Source organism: Neolamprologus multifasciatus, chromosome 4 (assembly GCF_963576455.1).
Source record: "Neolamprologus multifasciatus chromosome 4, fNeoMul1.2, whole genome shotgun sequence".
Classification (NCBI taxonomy): Eukaryota; Metazoa; Chordata; class Actinopteri; order Cichliformes; family Cichlidae; genus Neolamprologus; species Neolamprologus multifasciatus.
The window spans coordinates 5,804,732-5,817,949 of NC_140442.1; the positions used below are offsets into that span (position 1 = coordinate 5,804,732).

At 38.6% G+C, this 13,218-nt stretch overlaps 1 protein-coding gene across 1 annotated transcript; it reads right to left on the reverse strand.

Moving 5' to 3' along the window:
- Window positions 1-763: 763 nt before the first annotated feature.
- Window positions 764-10,302, reverse strand: ccdc47 (coiled-coil domain containing 47). Its single transcript, XM_085157261.1, has 13 exons — window positions 10,169-10,302; window positions 7,203-7,501; window positions 6,993-7,094; window positions 3,926-4,100; window positions 3,699-3,820; window positions 3,549-3,614; window positions 3,333-3,434; window positions 3,052-3,162; window positions 2,845-2,930; window positions 2,713-2,771; window positions 2,504-2,613; window positions 2,261-2,428; window positions 764-1,387 (listed from the first exon to the last, which is right to left on the reverse strand). Exons 1-13 carry the CDS (start codon window positions 10,218-10,220, stop codon window positions 1,307-1,309), a joined length of 1,533 nt encoding a protein of 510 aa, XP_085013387.1. The 5' UTR covers window positions 10,221-10,302; the 3' UTR covers window positions 764-1,306.
- Window positions 10,303-13,218: the final 2,916 nt, after the last annotated feature.

Genomic DNA, 13,218 nt, shown 5'->3' on the forward strand with positions numbered 1-13,218 from the left:
TGACTCTCCATTGCATCAGTTGTCACTTTTAATGTCCCAAAGCAGGTGAAATGGATTCATATTGGTTCTAGCTTTCTAACTGGACAGATCAATTGCCTGAAGTTTAACCGACTTTGTGTTAGAGTGTAACGAGTATCTATTATCTCTCTGATTTATTCGAGATGAAAAAGAACTTACCTGTCAAAATATGTAAGAACTGGTTTGTGCTGCTGAATTGTATATTTAGTAAATTGATGTAGTTCTAGTTCACCTTTAAAAGCAGGGCAGCAATAAACTGCCAATAATACTAACAAGTGCTTTCTGTTACTTTAACCAGAGAGGGGAGTTCATTAAACAAACATCTGGGACTGTCACACTTAAAAAGAAAAAGGAACTAACATTTTACCAAAGACAAGGATTAAATTATTTTAGCTGACAAAATGACAAGTCCATTTCTGCACTTCATTTCTCCAGATTCAGTAAACTATTAAACACCTTCATGATTACAAATGACTTCCAGCCTCACAGGACTATAATATTTCAGCCTGTTAAGACACGACCATGCCGATGTTACCAAATGTAGCTCAGACTGCTGACGGAGTCTACTAGTTAAATTTAGCACTAAGCCCCACCCGTATTCTGGTGCCCATTTTATCCCTTCACTCTTTCAACAACTACCACCCAAAGAAGTATATCAATTTAATAGTGAGAGACTATTTTATTACCCACACACCACACTAACACCCATAACCAACTGCCTTGTCATTTACCATTAAAAACAAAGTTTTCCAACACACTCCAGTACATTTTATTATGTTTGCTCAGATAAAGATTAGAAACAACTTGCAAGAAATCAACCACATTGCATATATAAATTAAAACGTCCTTGACAGTATCATTTATTATATTAATGCTAATATATATCCAATGAAACCACAGCAATCCTTTTATTCCTTTAAAAAAAATGTGTCTGAGTATTACCAAATAGCGTATTCCTTCCCTGCAAATTAAGGTTAAAAAGCTCACTGAGCTACGCAACGTTCATGAAATTCAGGGAAAAATCTTGGCGTGAGAAGTGATGACAGGTTCAATGGTGAAAAAAAGTCCTCGTATTCACTCACAGTCTTTAAGATTTAGCCACTGACATGGAGCAGGTGGTGATACAAACAGCTAAGCTCGACACATCCAGAGGTGCAGGACGTCTGTTTGAAGCTTTGAGCGACTTGTAAGGAAGAGCTGTGGACGTGGTGAGACAAGCTGGAAGAAAACGGTCTGAGCTGAGCACTGCTTTTATGTGTGCTTGTATCCTCATCGCTGTGGTGATCTTTCACATGGCTTTGACTTTGATCTGCTTCATCTTCATCTGCTTCTTCTCAATCTTCTTCTGCTCACGCCGCTGGGCAGCTTCCTGAAAATGTCACATGAGAGAGTTGAATTTTGCAGATTTTGCACACTTGCTGTCTTGCTAAGGTATAAGAGTCTTAAAGTGTTGTGACACCCCAACACCATCAATGTACATTATAACTGATAAGATATTAGTCACTTGAACTGAAGATATCTAAAAGATATTCAAAGCCGATTGCATTCAGAGATGGACTTGCAGCAGTCAATTGCTGATCATGAAACTCCCTCAACCTCTGGCCACTTTTGATTGCAAGATGAGTGCAGTTGTTGCCTGATGGGAGGCAACCCATCTCAAACTCAGGCTAACTGCAATCACTCAGACAGATTGCAGTTATTTCCAAACTTTCACCAATCTGATTTACAATAACAGACAGTTAGTTTGAACCAGTCATTAGGTCCTGCTTTTTATCACCCTTGCATACCAGAACACCAAATGGACAAGGTCCAGACTTCTTGTCACACTGCTGCTTGTTGTCTTTGCTCCCAAGCACAAAATCTATTAGTTTTCCCTCGTACAGAGCTTTTTCCGTCTGTGCCACCAAGGCTTTGGAGCAGATTACCACTCCAGAGCGACTCTTATCTGACTCTGTGGAGTCTTCTTCTCACAGTCTTCATTTATTTATGTTTTTTTAAAAGTTTTTTTTTGTAAACATGGTTCTCTGTTGATATTGTTATTTAATTGTGTCTGGCACTTTGTGCGTTTTTTGTCTATGAAAAGTGGTATATAAATATTTTAGCTACTCACTTACTAGTGGGTTTTACCACGTTTGGTCAGTTTTTCTTTCTAATCTAATTAGCTAAAGCCATCTGCACATTTACTGCATACTGCTGCGTATCATTTTGAGTGTATTCAGTCTGAAATGTTCTTGTTGCAGACCTCCAGACGACGTTGTCTCTCAGGGTCCTCTTCATTCATGATCCTCTCCTTCTCTGCTCTCTTCTTCTCCTCCCGCCGTGTCTGGGCTGCCTCCTGACGCTGAGCGTGAGTCTGCTTCAGGAAGTTCTCTTCCACACGGGCACGGTTTTTATCAGCTTTCTGTTTGCCCTAAACATACAAGAATGATTAAAAAAAAGAAGCTAAAACATTAAAACACTGCAATAGTGGGTGCACTGTACACACCTCTCTGTTCAGACGAAGCTTCTTGACTTTATCGATGCTGTAGATCACCATGTTCATGAGAGGAAGCAGAGCGTCCATGTCTTTGGGAGAGGTGTTGCCCATGCCAGGCACTGAATATAAAAACATCAAATATATTAAAATAAACACCAGTGAAATCAAATTAGGTTTAATGACGATGTCCAAGACAGTAGCAGAAATGACATGCTCACCATTAAATGTAAACAGCAGTGTCTTCTTGGTCTCAGGCAGCTTTAAGGGCTGACCCTCCCTGAAGCATCAAATAAATCCATCAGTAGACAGAAATTCTTAACTATAATCTAAAAAAGTAAATGATTACTTACTCTTGCATAACTTTTGGACCAGAAAATTGGTCCGAGAAATGGATGGACTCAATCTTATCAGCATGATTGGTGATATAATGTACCATCTTGAATGACAAAAAAAGGGAGGCAACAGCGTTTTAATGACAGCAACAGATTTAAAGAGAGTATTCTCAGAATATTCAGTCTTTTTTATAACACTGCTTTGATATGAGAGCCAGACTTCACCTTGTTGTCCATCACACCATCCGTAACCTCGCCCATCTCACTAAGAATAGCCAGGGAGTCTGGGAGCCCATACTTGGCTCCAGACTTTGGCTTATCACCACAGAACTCACTCTGAGGAAAAAGAGATTAAAAAAATAAATAAATGACTACATAAAAACAAGGCTTTTATTTTAATATTAATGCATAGCTGGTAAAAATTCAAAGAATTCAGACTACACAAGTCAGTATTTGCATAACAGTGAGTTTCAAAATTGCATGTCCAATTTGAGGAGGAAACTCACCAAGTCCTGCATCTCCTTCTGAAGCCGGGCCATGGCCTTCTTGGTGCCCACAGCAAATACAAAAGTATCCATGTCCTCATCATTAAGAGTCACTTTGACTTGCTGCAAAAAAACAAAACAAAACAAAACAAAAAAAACAACCCACAGACGCGGCTGGTTAGAAAGTGTATCTGCAGCAATATACAGCGGAGAGAAAAGGAAAAAGTGAAAACGTACCACTTGGTCACAGGCGGGCCTCATCATCCTGGCCAAAACGTTAAGCAGGTCCTGCCTCTTAAGAAACTTAAAAAGACAATAAAAACATGAGATACATGTAGCATACATATATCTAATACTCATACTTGTATATCAGAACACATTGCCCACCTTGAGTTGGATCAGCATGCCTTCACAGCACACACGTCCAGAGCACCAGAGGTTGTAGATGTGCTCATTTTCCTGGTTCAGCTTCCCAGTGCTTACCGCTTCTTTACTGGTGCCATCATCACCTACAAAGTGTCAACAGTTAACCTCATGCTAACCATTGACACTAAATACAAGGAAGCAGATCTAGCCTGTTGAGTAATCTTTCTGGCAGTGTGGAAAGAACTCACCCACTAGTGCAAAGTTGCTTTCAAGAAGCTCCCTGTGCGAGTTAAACCAGGCCTGAGCCAGGCGACTGTTTTTGTTCTTTCCAATGATGTAGTTCATGATATAGGCCAGCAGGCCCGTCACCATCAGGATCTCCATGTAGTAACTCTCCCAGCTGTTCTGGAGATGTGCAGGGACCTGCAGAGAAGAAAACAGCCAAGAGTATGGCAGCTCAGTCAGGAATGAAGATTAAATTTAAAGAAAAAAAAAAAGTCAATAAAGATTAATTTATAATTTCTCACTCTAAGGCCTGTTTTTATTATCCTTGTTTTTAATGTAAACATTTAACAGCATCTTTAATAAAATTAGAAGATTTTAAATTAAAAGTTTATTACACTTCACTACAAAATGACTACCTGGAAGCCTCACTGATCTTGAAGTAAATTCATAAAAAGGTTTTTGCAGGTGGTCCTTCCTTAGGATCATTATTAGCCTGCAGCTGTTTGCTAATACATTGTGCCATTTGGTTGTTGCTTTTGTTTCCCTGTTGCTCTGTTCTTCCCTAGGTGGATTAGTTCATTGCTGCCTGGGGCTCTTGTTGCCCCCATCTACACCCACAGGCATGCTGTGGGTCAGCGGGGACTGACTGCAGCTCTGGAAACACTGGTTTACAGTCAAAAAACACAAAACACTTGCTAGTCTGAGCCTAATGACTACAGAATGACCTCGTGTCTTCCAACACATCCACTTGTTCAGCCGTTCATGTTTTATTTAACTTAAATTTAAAGTTTAAGGACAGATTAATTTTTTAGTTCAATAACTACATGAGGTTTGTTTATTAAAATAATGATTAAATGTGATTTTTGGCCTGAATTACTGAAGTTTGTGTTGTTATTGTTTTTTTTTTTAAGATGTTCTGAAAACAAAAACAATCTTCAGGTTGAAAACTTGGTTGATTTCTTTTTGACTGTAACATCAGGGGGATATTACAGGTTGCTACTTTTGTTCTGGAATGACTGTACTGTTTCTAAATAACCCCAAACCTGGTTTGACATTTCTGAGATCGGTGCATTGCAGACATACACAGACACCACTGTGTATGAAACAGGTGAATAACAGCCAGGGTATCAGTTTAACTAACTTAGTAATCTAGCTCAAATCAGTGCAACTCTGAGACTATTTTACTCAATAGACTGATGAGGAGGGCAAGCTCTGTCCTGGCCAGTCCCCTAGACTCCATAGAGGTGGGTGAGAGGAGGATTATGGTCGATGTACAGCTCCTCTCTCTCCCCCTGCATGAGAATGTGGAGGCCCTGAGCAGCTCCTTGAGCATTAGACGGTTACAGCCATTGTGTAGGACAAAGCATCATAGCTCCTTCCTCCTGACAGCAGTTAGATGGTACAATTCACACACATAATAGGGTGTGTTACATGTGCTAAAACTCAGTTCGGATCAAAAGTTTAAGACCAACTTGAAAAATGTAAAAAATAATAATAATAATAAAAAAAAAATCCACATTCAAAAGGTAAAGTTTTTTTTGCCTTTGCCATCAGAACGTCATGACAGTGACGACCTGACAGAAAATTACAATGAATCCACATTTTTGCACAGATTTGGCCTTTTAAAGGCATGTGGTCCTAAACTTTTGACCAGCTGTAAAACAGCCTGCTTCAGTTTAAGAGTTGTTTTCAATAAATTGCATGTTTAGTCTCACTCCCATTTCTTCGTGTTGGATGCTGAAGCTCTACTTGGAACCTTGTTAAGATCCAACAATACAAAATATGTTTTTTTTCCACATTTTTCAAGTGGCCTTAAACTTTTGATCGGGACTGTATGAGTGTATACACCATCACTCCCACTGCACTTTATGTACACATAAAAATAAAATCTGAGTGTATTTTACTGGATAAAGCAACCTTTAATATACAGTACAAATTACTCTTGTGCAGTATTTTGGATTTTTTTATTTTTTAATTTGTACACAGTCGTTTCTTTCCATTTCTAAACGTATAATATTGATTTTTTCTTCTTCTTTGTGCTGCTGTATCATGTAAATTCCCTCAGTGTGGGATTAATAAAGTTGATGTCTGTGTCTTTAGGATTGACTGAGTTTTATGACTGGCATAAACCTTTTCTGAACTGCTGATCTTTCTGTATTATAAGACAGCATGTTTAGTGTTTTGTTTTTTTTTAACATATGATAATGATCGTTGATTAGTATTGACGGCAGAACAAGTTCCCCTGTGGAAGGTTTTGCTACACCACATCTAGGCAGAGTTCTATCTTTCATCTATGCATTCATTTGGACACTTCACTTATATGACTAGCAGCGTGGGATTTAGGGTAAAACTGCTTGTGGCGGGGCGTGGCCTGCGGTGCCGTGCAGAGGAGGCGGGCGCACCTGTACGGCATCCGCAATCACGCCCCGCCGAATTAAATATTGTACTGGGTCCTGTGGTGGGGTTGTTGTGGTGATAATGTTGAGCGGGCAGCGGGAGAGCTGCAGCTCTGGGAGCATTGTGAACAGCAACCGTGAGAGTCAAAGTATGCTGCAAAGCATGAATTTGCACCCGGGTCTGCCGTGTATGTTTACACTGCTATATGCATTATTGTCTGATATAGTGCAGGTTTATTGTGCTGGTGGTATAAATTGGTGAAAGTGAAGCTTGACAATAGGTGGGCTGGTGATTATTTACATTTACCATTTTAGTTTTGCCTTCGTTTCATTTTCAGTCAAAGGTGCAGAACAAAATTATGGGTTTTCTAAACTCTTGATCTGTTGTGCGGACAGGCAGCTGGAGACAAGATATCCAAGTCATCATCCCCATTTTACTTATTTGAAGTCTGCTTGAAGTCCACAGACTGGAGAGCATGTCAAGTTGTTGCACAATAATGTAAACTCTCCACATATAAATGGAGAATTTATGTGTGGTCAAATTAGTGATCTGCATGGACCCTTGCGCTCACAGTCCTATTACTCAGGAGTAAGTGGACTCACAAACATGCAAAGTATATTTAAGGACTAGGAATGCTCCACTCACTATGCCAGACTTGCTTTTTAGGAGATTTCAGCAGTAAGCCCGGCTTACCGTGTGGATTATCAGGGGGTCTTTCATGGAGTGTCCCGTCTTCTCCATGTCTCCAATCCCCTCAAACTCCTCCTGGTCATATTTGCTGTATATATCTTGATCCTAGTAAAATACGAAAGACAAAATAAATCAAAACAAACATGATTTAGTATGTAAACTGTGTTCAAATACAGACGTGAATGAGACGTGAAGAGTTAGAAGGTAATAAACCTGTGTGTCTGGGTCTTCAAAACCATCCTGTCCATCCTCCAGCTCCACTGTGGCTTCATCTTCATCCTCATCTTCATCCGGCTGCAAGGATGGTGAAGCCCGAGGCGGAGGGGCAGTTTCTGCTTCAGCTGCTGAATCGTCGGTCATGTCCTCAAACTCGGCAAAGTCATTGTCATCGAAGTCTGCTAGGTCCTCTCCATCGTCAAAATCATCATTGTAACGCCCCCTGGAGACGGGGATGGCCAAGAGGAGCAGCAGAGCAGGTATCAGGAGGAGATAGAGGCTTCGCATGGTGGGACCTGCATCAGAGAGAATGTTGATGCGACAAAAAGGAAAATAAGGGTTAACAACATCATAGACAGAGCAGAAAACCTGGACAAGGGAAGAAAAAAAAACAAAACAAAAACCTTTTACAAACCATCTTAAGACAAAAATTAAGAAATAAAAATAGATAAATTTATCAACAAGGACATCTGCCAACAAAAAGAGTTTTTTGTTTATTAAATGAGACCCGTGGTCAATTTTGACATTAAAGCCACTTATGTCACCTTATTTTTAAATACTCAAAGAGTATTGTGTAACTTCATTTAACAGAAATCTGTGCATTTTTCTCTAATCATTGTCCATTTTATAAAACCAGTTGTGGTGAAAAACCCAAACTTTTATACGCAAAATCTTTTGTTAATGTAGAAAAGAATGATATCTGCAGGATGTGAAAGATATAATAGATGGGTGTGGGAAGCACAACCTCTGCATCAATGTGGGGAAGATAAAGAAGTTGGTCTTGGACTTCAGGAAGAGGAGCAATACTCCATCTCCCTGTTCATCAGAGAAGGAGCTGTAGAAACAGTCCACAGCTTCAAATACATCTGAGAACACATTTCCAGGGACATGACGTGGAACAGTAGCACCTGCAGCATCATTAGGAACGCCTACAAGTGACTTCATTTCCTCAAGAGGCTGAGGCAGGTTGGCCTCAACACCCCATCACCACCTGGTATGCTGAGAAGAAGCCACTGCAGAGCATAGTGGAAGCCACCCAGATCATTTGTAGCACCCTCCCCTTCATGGTCTGTATTATGAGGGATCCCACCCACTGACCCAGACTATAAACTGTTATGACACCCTTCCCTCCACTCAGGCAGAAGGCTGTTTAGCATCAACACCAAAACCCAAAAACTGTAAGCTCCATACATCACTAACTACACTTACTTTTAACTGCTTTTAACATGCAGTGTCAGAGCTTTATTAGTGATATGCTTATAAGTTATAATGCCGATTTACTCTTAAGGATAGCTTGATGTTATGCATGGAGCTGGTTCTCAGGACAGATTTGTCTTTTTCATGTGGAAACATGCAGAGAAAGAAATCTTCCTCCTGATATCTACTGCTATGTAAATATGCAGGTTTCCAAGCAAACAACAAAACAAAAAAAAGGTAATTTGCACAGTTCTGCCCGCCGTGAATGATATACACAAAAAAGAGGTAACCAGATTTTGTTTTTGTTTTTTTTTTAAATTCTTTCTCTGTGAGAAATAAACTGAACTGTGGCTTTAGGGAAATTTTACAACCTCAAAGTGTACCATATCCTCAACCGGATACTAAAAATTTTAAAGTTTAACTCTCTCTTTCTCTTACTCCACCCAACAGAAGAACATAAGGCCACTTACTTGAGAACTTTAGAGTTAATATATAAAGACAGACACACTTAAGCATAGAAAATAAAACCATAACACTAGGAGCATTCCTATCCACACCCACTAAGAGACAAGGGTCATACTTCTTTTAGCTACTCCCTTTAGGGGTTGACATCTGCCACCTTCACTACATCTATGAACCAGTCAAGTCCCTACTCTCACATCTACAGTCCTGCCTTTCCTTCTCTTGCACAGTCTCCTAATATTCCTTCCCTCTCTCCTCTTCCTTTGTTTTCAGCCAACAGTAACGCAGTTTCCACTGGCACCCCAATCTGGTATGGAAATGTCATTCTTTATGACCAGCGTGTTTGAGCACTATATCGATGAGATCGGACATTAAATATTTATGTGGTTGTTGTACTGTACATTAAAAATTGATAACTGCATATAACAACATATTATAAAGAACAATATTTTTGGACAGGTGTGGTAAAGTAATTATTAACGAGTGTATAGTTCATCAAGTTAATGATGTCAGAGACAGAGCTCCAACAACAAAGAAAATACAAGATAAGCAGAAAAAGATCCACTAACTTATTAGGATTCAGCAACACTTGACCACAGGAACTTACAATTGTGTCATAGGTTTACCAGATCTTTAACCCAAAGACTGAAGTATTAATCTAAAACCAGACCAGCATTTGCAAAGAGAAGCGGTCTTTCTTAGAGATTAAACTCTAAGGAAGTTTAATCTCGTCACACAGTGGGATATTAAGGTGACAAAGAGGAAGCGCTCCCAGTATAGCGACAGAAACCAGAAAGGACTAATGAAGAAAAGAACCTTTAATTGTCGCATCTCCGCTTTATCATTAAAGAAAACTTATAAAACTACACCTTCAGACGTCTGTAGACACACATGCCAGCCGCGAGTAATTTACGCAGCTTCAATCCTATGAGCTTTCTTTAGCTCAAGTAACTTTTAGCCACCGACCTAATCTCTGCTAAACACTCGCTAACAACTAAAACAGAGATTTAAGCCTTTGACTTTTTTAGTGACATTTGTGTTAAAACTATAAATGCTGCCTTATCTAGTAATGGCTATATAATTAAAGCATAAACAGTATTAATATCACCCAACCCATCCCCCCCCGCCCGCCCAGCTTTCACTCACTCATTAACCGCTAGCAAATCTGACATTAGCATGCTAACAGTAGCTAACTAGCATGACAGCACGTCTCTAACAACACCGCTTACGATTTGAGGAAAACAAAACTGCCTTTTCGTTTAAAATAAGCCCACTTGTCATAAACTAGTGAATAAACAGCTAACCTGAAGTCGACCTGTGACGGTAAAAGGAGTGCTCGTGTAGATTAAATAGCATGAACTGCCCTTGTGGTGACGGTACACCTGAAAATCAAGAAAAACCTTTCAAAATTAAAGTATCGCGACCGGATGTGGTGGATTTGTTTCAGTACATTTCCAAAATTAAACTTTTATTTTGATTGTTAAAACCGGAAGTGTTTGCTTGTCTACATTAAGGTCTATCGACACTGCCGCTCCCTGGCGGACACAGCGCGCAACTACAGTTACACTTAAAACCTGAGTTGTCACACACTACACGTTAATCTTAACGATATTTCTCGTTTACCGTCAATCTTAACGATTCAATAAAATGCTCTTATTTCTAAACGATAAAAAATTAAATCAAATACACAAATAGATATATAAACATAAAATACATAATATAAAACATAAAAACATCAGATCCTCAGATAATATGGCAAGCGTAATTTATATTTGCATGCAGGCTTTTGTACCTAAAAAGACTAATTTAAAAAAATACTCATTTAATTTACAGTCGTCGAAACACAGTCCCATTTGTTCAGTTATTTTGGTAAAAGTTTGTGTTAAAGTGACAACTTACAACATATCAATACTTATCAGTTAAGTATAATCAACATAACAATGAGGCTTTTGTTTTACTCGAGTTGTTCTTTGCACATGATTACTTTGCAAATTTCTCCAAGGGAACCCAAATGGCCAGCAGCAGCCCTGAATGTGAGACTTTCAGAAAGCTAGAGCTACTTCTAAACCTGCAGGTTTTGTGCCTCAAATATATCCCTTTTCGTTGCTCCAGATGTGGGGAGGCAGATGAACGTTCGAGGTGGCATCATCCTCTTCTTATGTGCTCAAATATGCGTTTGCATTACATTCTTTTTTCTACGTGCCTTTGTTTATGCATAAGTGTTAGTTGTTCTTGGATTGTTCCAGGAAGGGTTATCTTTTTGTCAATAAAATCCATGTTAATTATTGAAACAATGTCTCTTGTCTTATAATTAAAATAAACATCTACAAACTGCTCAGACACAACATATGATCAAGAATTAACATAATCTTGATGTAATTATAATCAGGGGTTTTGTTTAATAAGGGTTCTTTGGGTGTTTTGTGACAGATAAAACCCACAATCTTACAGGGAGCACACTTAATTCAAACTGAAAGTCCAGTAAATATTCAGGAAATCTATGTTAAATTACACTTAAAATCTAAATTAACATGTGATATTGTGTAAAATTAACAGTAAATTGTAATTATGAAGCCATTATCTAGTTTTTTGACACGTTTTAAAAGATAAATCAAATTATTTTGTGCTGTATAATGTAGTATTACATCAAATATAATTGAATATACAACTTTTTTTTTTTTACATCAAATAATGTTATTTAACCCAACTGTTAACTGTATATTTCTGTAAATTTAAGCATTATTATTCATATTGCCACATTAATTGACCTTGCTTATAGGTAATTTCATTGTTTAATCACATTAAAATGTACCTAATTTAATGTCTAAAAGCACTTGGAAAAATCCCATGTAAAATTAGCGCAACAAACTCTATTTTCATTACTGAAAATAACTGCAGCAGAAGCAGAAAGGATAATAATGGGTTTGGCTGTCAGAGGGGTACTTTACACAAACACACAAATTCTCATCTACAGATGCACAAAGGTATCATTTTCTGATCTTTCGGTTTACAAAGTTACAAAACTCAGTTCACAACTACGCAGTCTGATCTACAAAATATCAGTCATGGTCTGGCATTCCCAGAGCACAAAGCTCAGCAGGACATAAACAGTGTGGAATCATCAACATCATCAACAAAAGGCAGAAGAGCTTTGAATGTCCTTCAAGAAGGAGACATCTGGAGAAGTATTCCTGCAGGTCCTCACAAAGACGACACAGAGCTGCTCAGAGAGTTCAGAGTGAACTGAAGGATGAAGGTCAGACCAACCATTCACGTCCAAGCTCGTTACAACTGTAAAGACTTGATTTTTGCCACATATTCTGTATTTTTAATGAATATTTGCACGTTTCAGTGAATTGCTGCACCCGTTTCCAATTCTCCTGCAAAATGTAAAGAAACGAGGGCACAAGACTTTTGCACAGTGCCGTCTATATTAAAGTAAAGCTGGATTCATTCTCATTTAAACACAGTGAAGGTGTTGCTGGTCCATCAGGTAACAAATCAAAGCGCTTACAGTGATCACATGGTTTCAGACTCCATCACCTCCAAATCAAGGGTTCATACGCCTTTTTCTGGCTCCAATTTAAGCACTTTTTAAGCACTTTCAAGGTCCATGTTCAAGCTTTCCCAGCACATGGCCGAAAAAACCCCCACAGAAAGCATGTTTCACTTTGCATCACCTCACTAAGACCATGTGAAAATGAAAACGAATCATCTTAGGTTGACTTAAAAAGCCTTTCTTTCCCACAAAACAGGAAAACTGCACCAAACATCACATTTTTCAAGCACCCGTGTGAACCCTGTTTACAGATAAATACAGATTCAATGAAACTGCACATTAATCCCATAAATATGAAGCTCTGACCTTCTATGTGACTGAAGGTTGATCAGTGACTAAATCAGTGGATCCTAACAGTGAGTCCGGAACACACTTCCTAGTTGCCCTGCACAGTACCTCAGGACTCCAAGGTGCAATTTACTATTGCAATAAACTATTATTTATTTATCCACACTTAACAGCTCTTGCACTTAATCTATAATAAAATGATGACAAAAAATATAATGAAATATATTTGAAATAAAAATTTAATACAATCAGTTTCTTAATGTATGTTCTTTAAAACACGGTGTGTGTTTATTAAATGTCATAATTATAACAATCCATAATTATGTGGATATGCATATTACATATATACACACAGAAGCAGACAGGATAAGACTAGTGTCATATCTGAGACAGTAACCAGGGCCGGACTGTTTCTGAAACCTCCATCATTTTCATTGTGCAACAACACGGCAGCAGAGGACAGTTTGATTTTGTTATGGGAATAAATCACTACTGGAAATCACAGGA

Excerpts from the sequence above, each read along its gene's own strand:
- ccdc47 (XM_085157261.1), bottom strand. The coding sequence starts at position 10,220 with ATGCTATTTAATCTACACGAGCACTCCTTTTACCGTCACAGGTCGACT. Across the intron at positions 7,502-10,168 it reads CCGTCACAGGTCGACTTCAG|GTCCCACCATGCGAAGCCTC; the intron begins GTTAGCTGTTTA and ends TCTCTGATGCAG. Across the intron at positions 2,931-3,051 it reads ATGGTGTGATGGACAACAAG|ATGGTACATTATATCACCAA; the intron begins GTGAAGTCTGGC and ends TTGTCATTCAAG.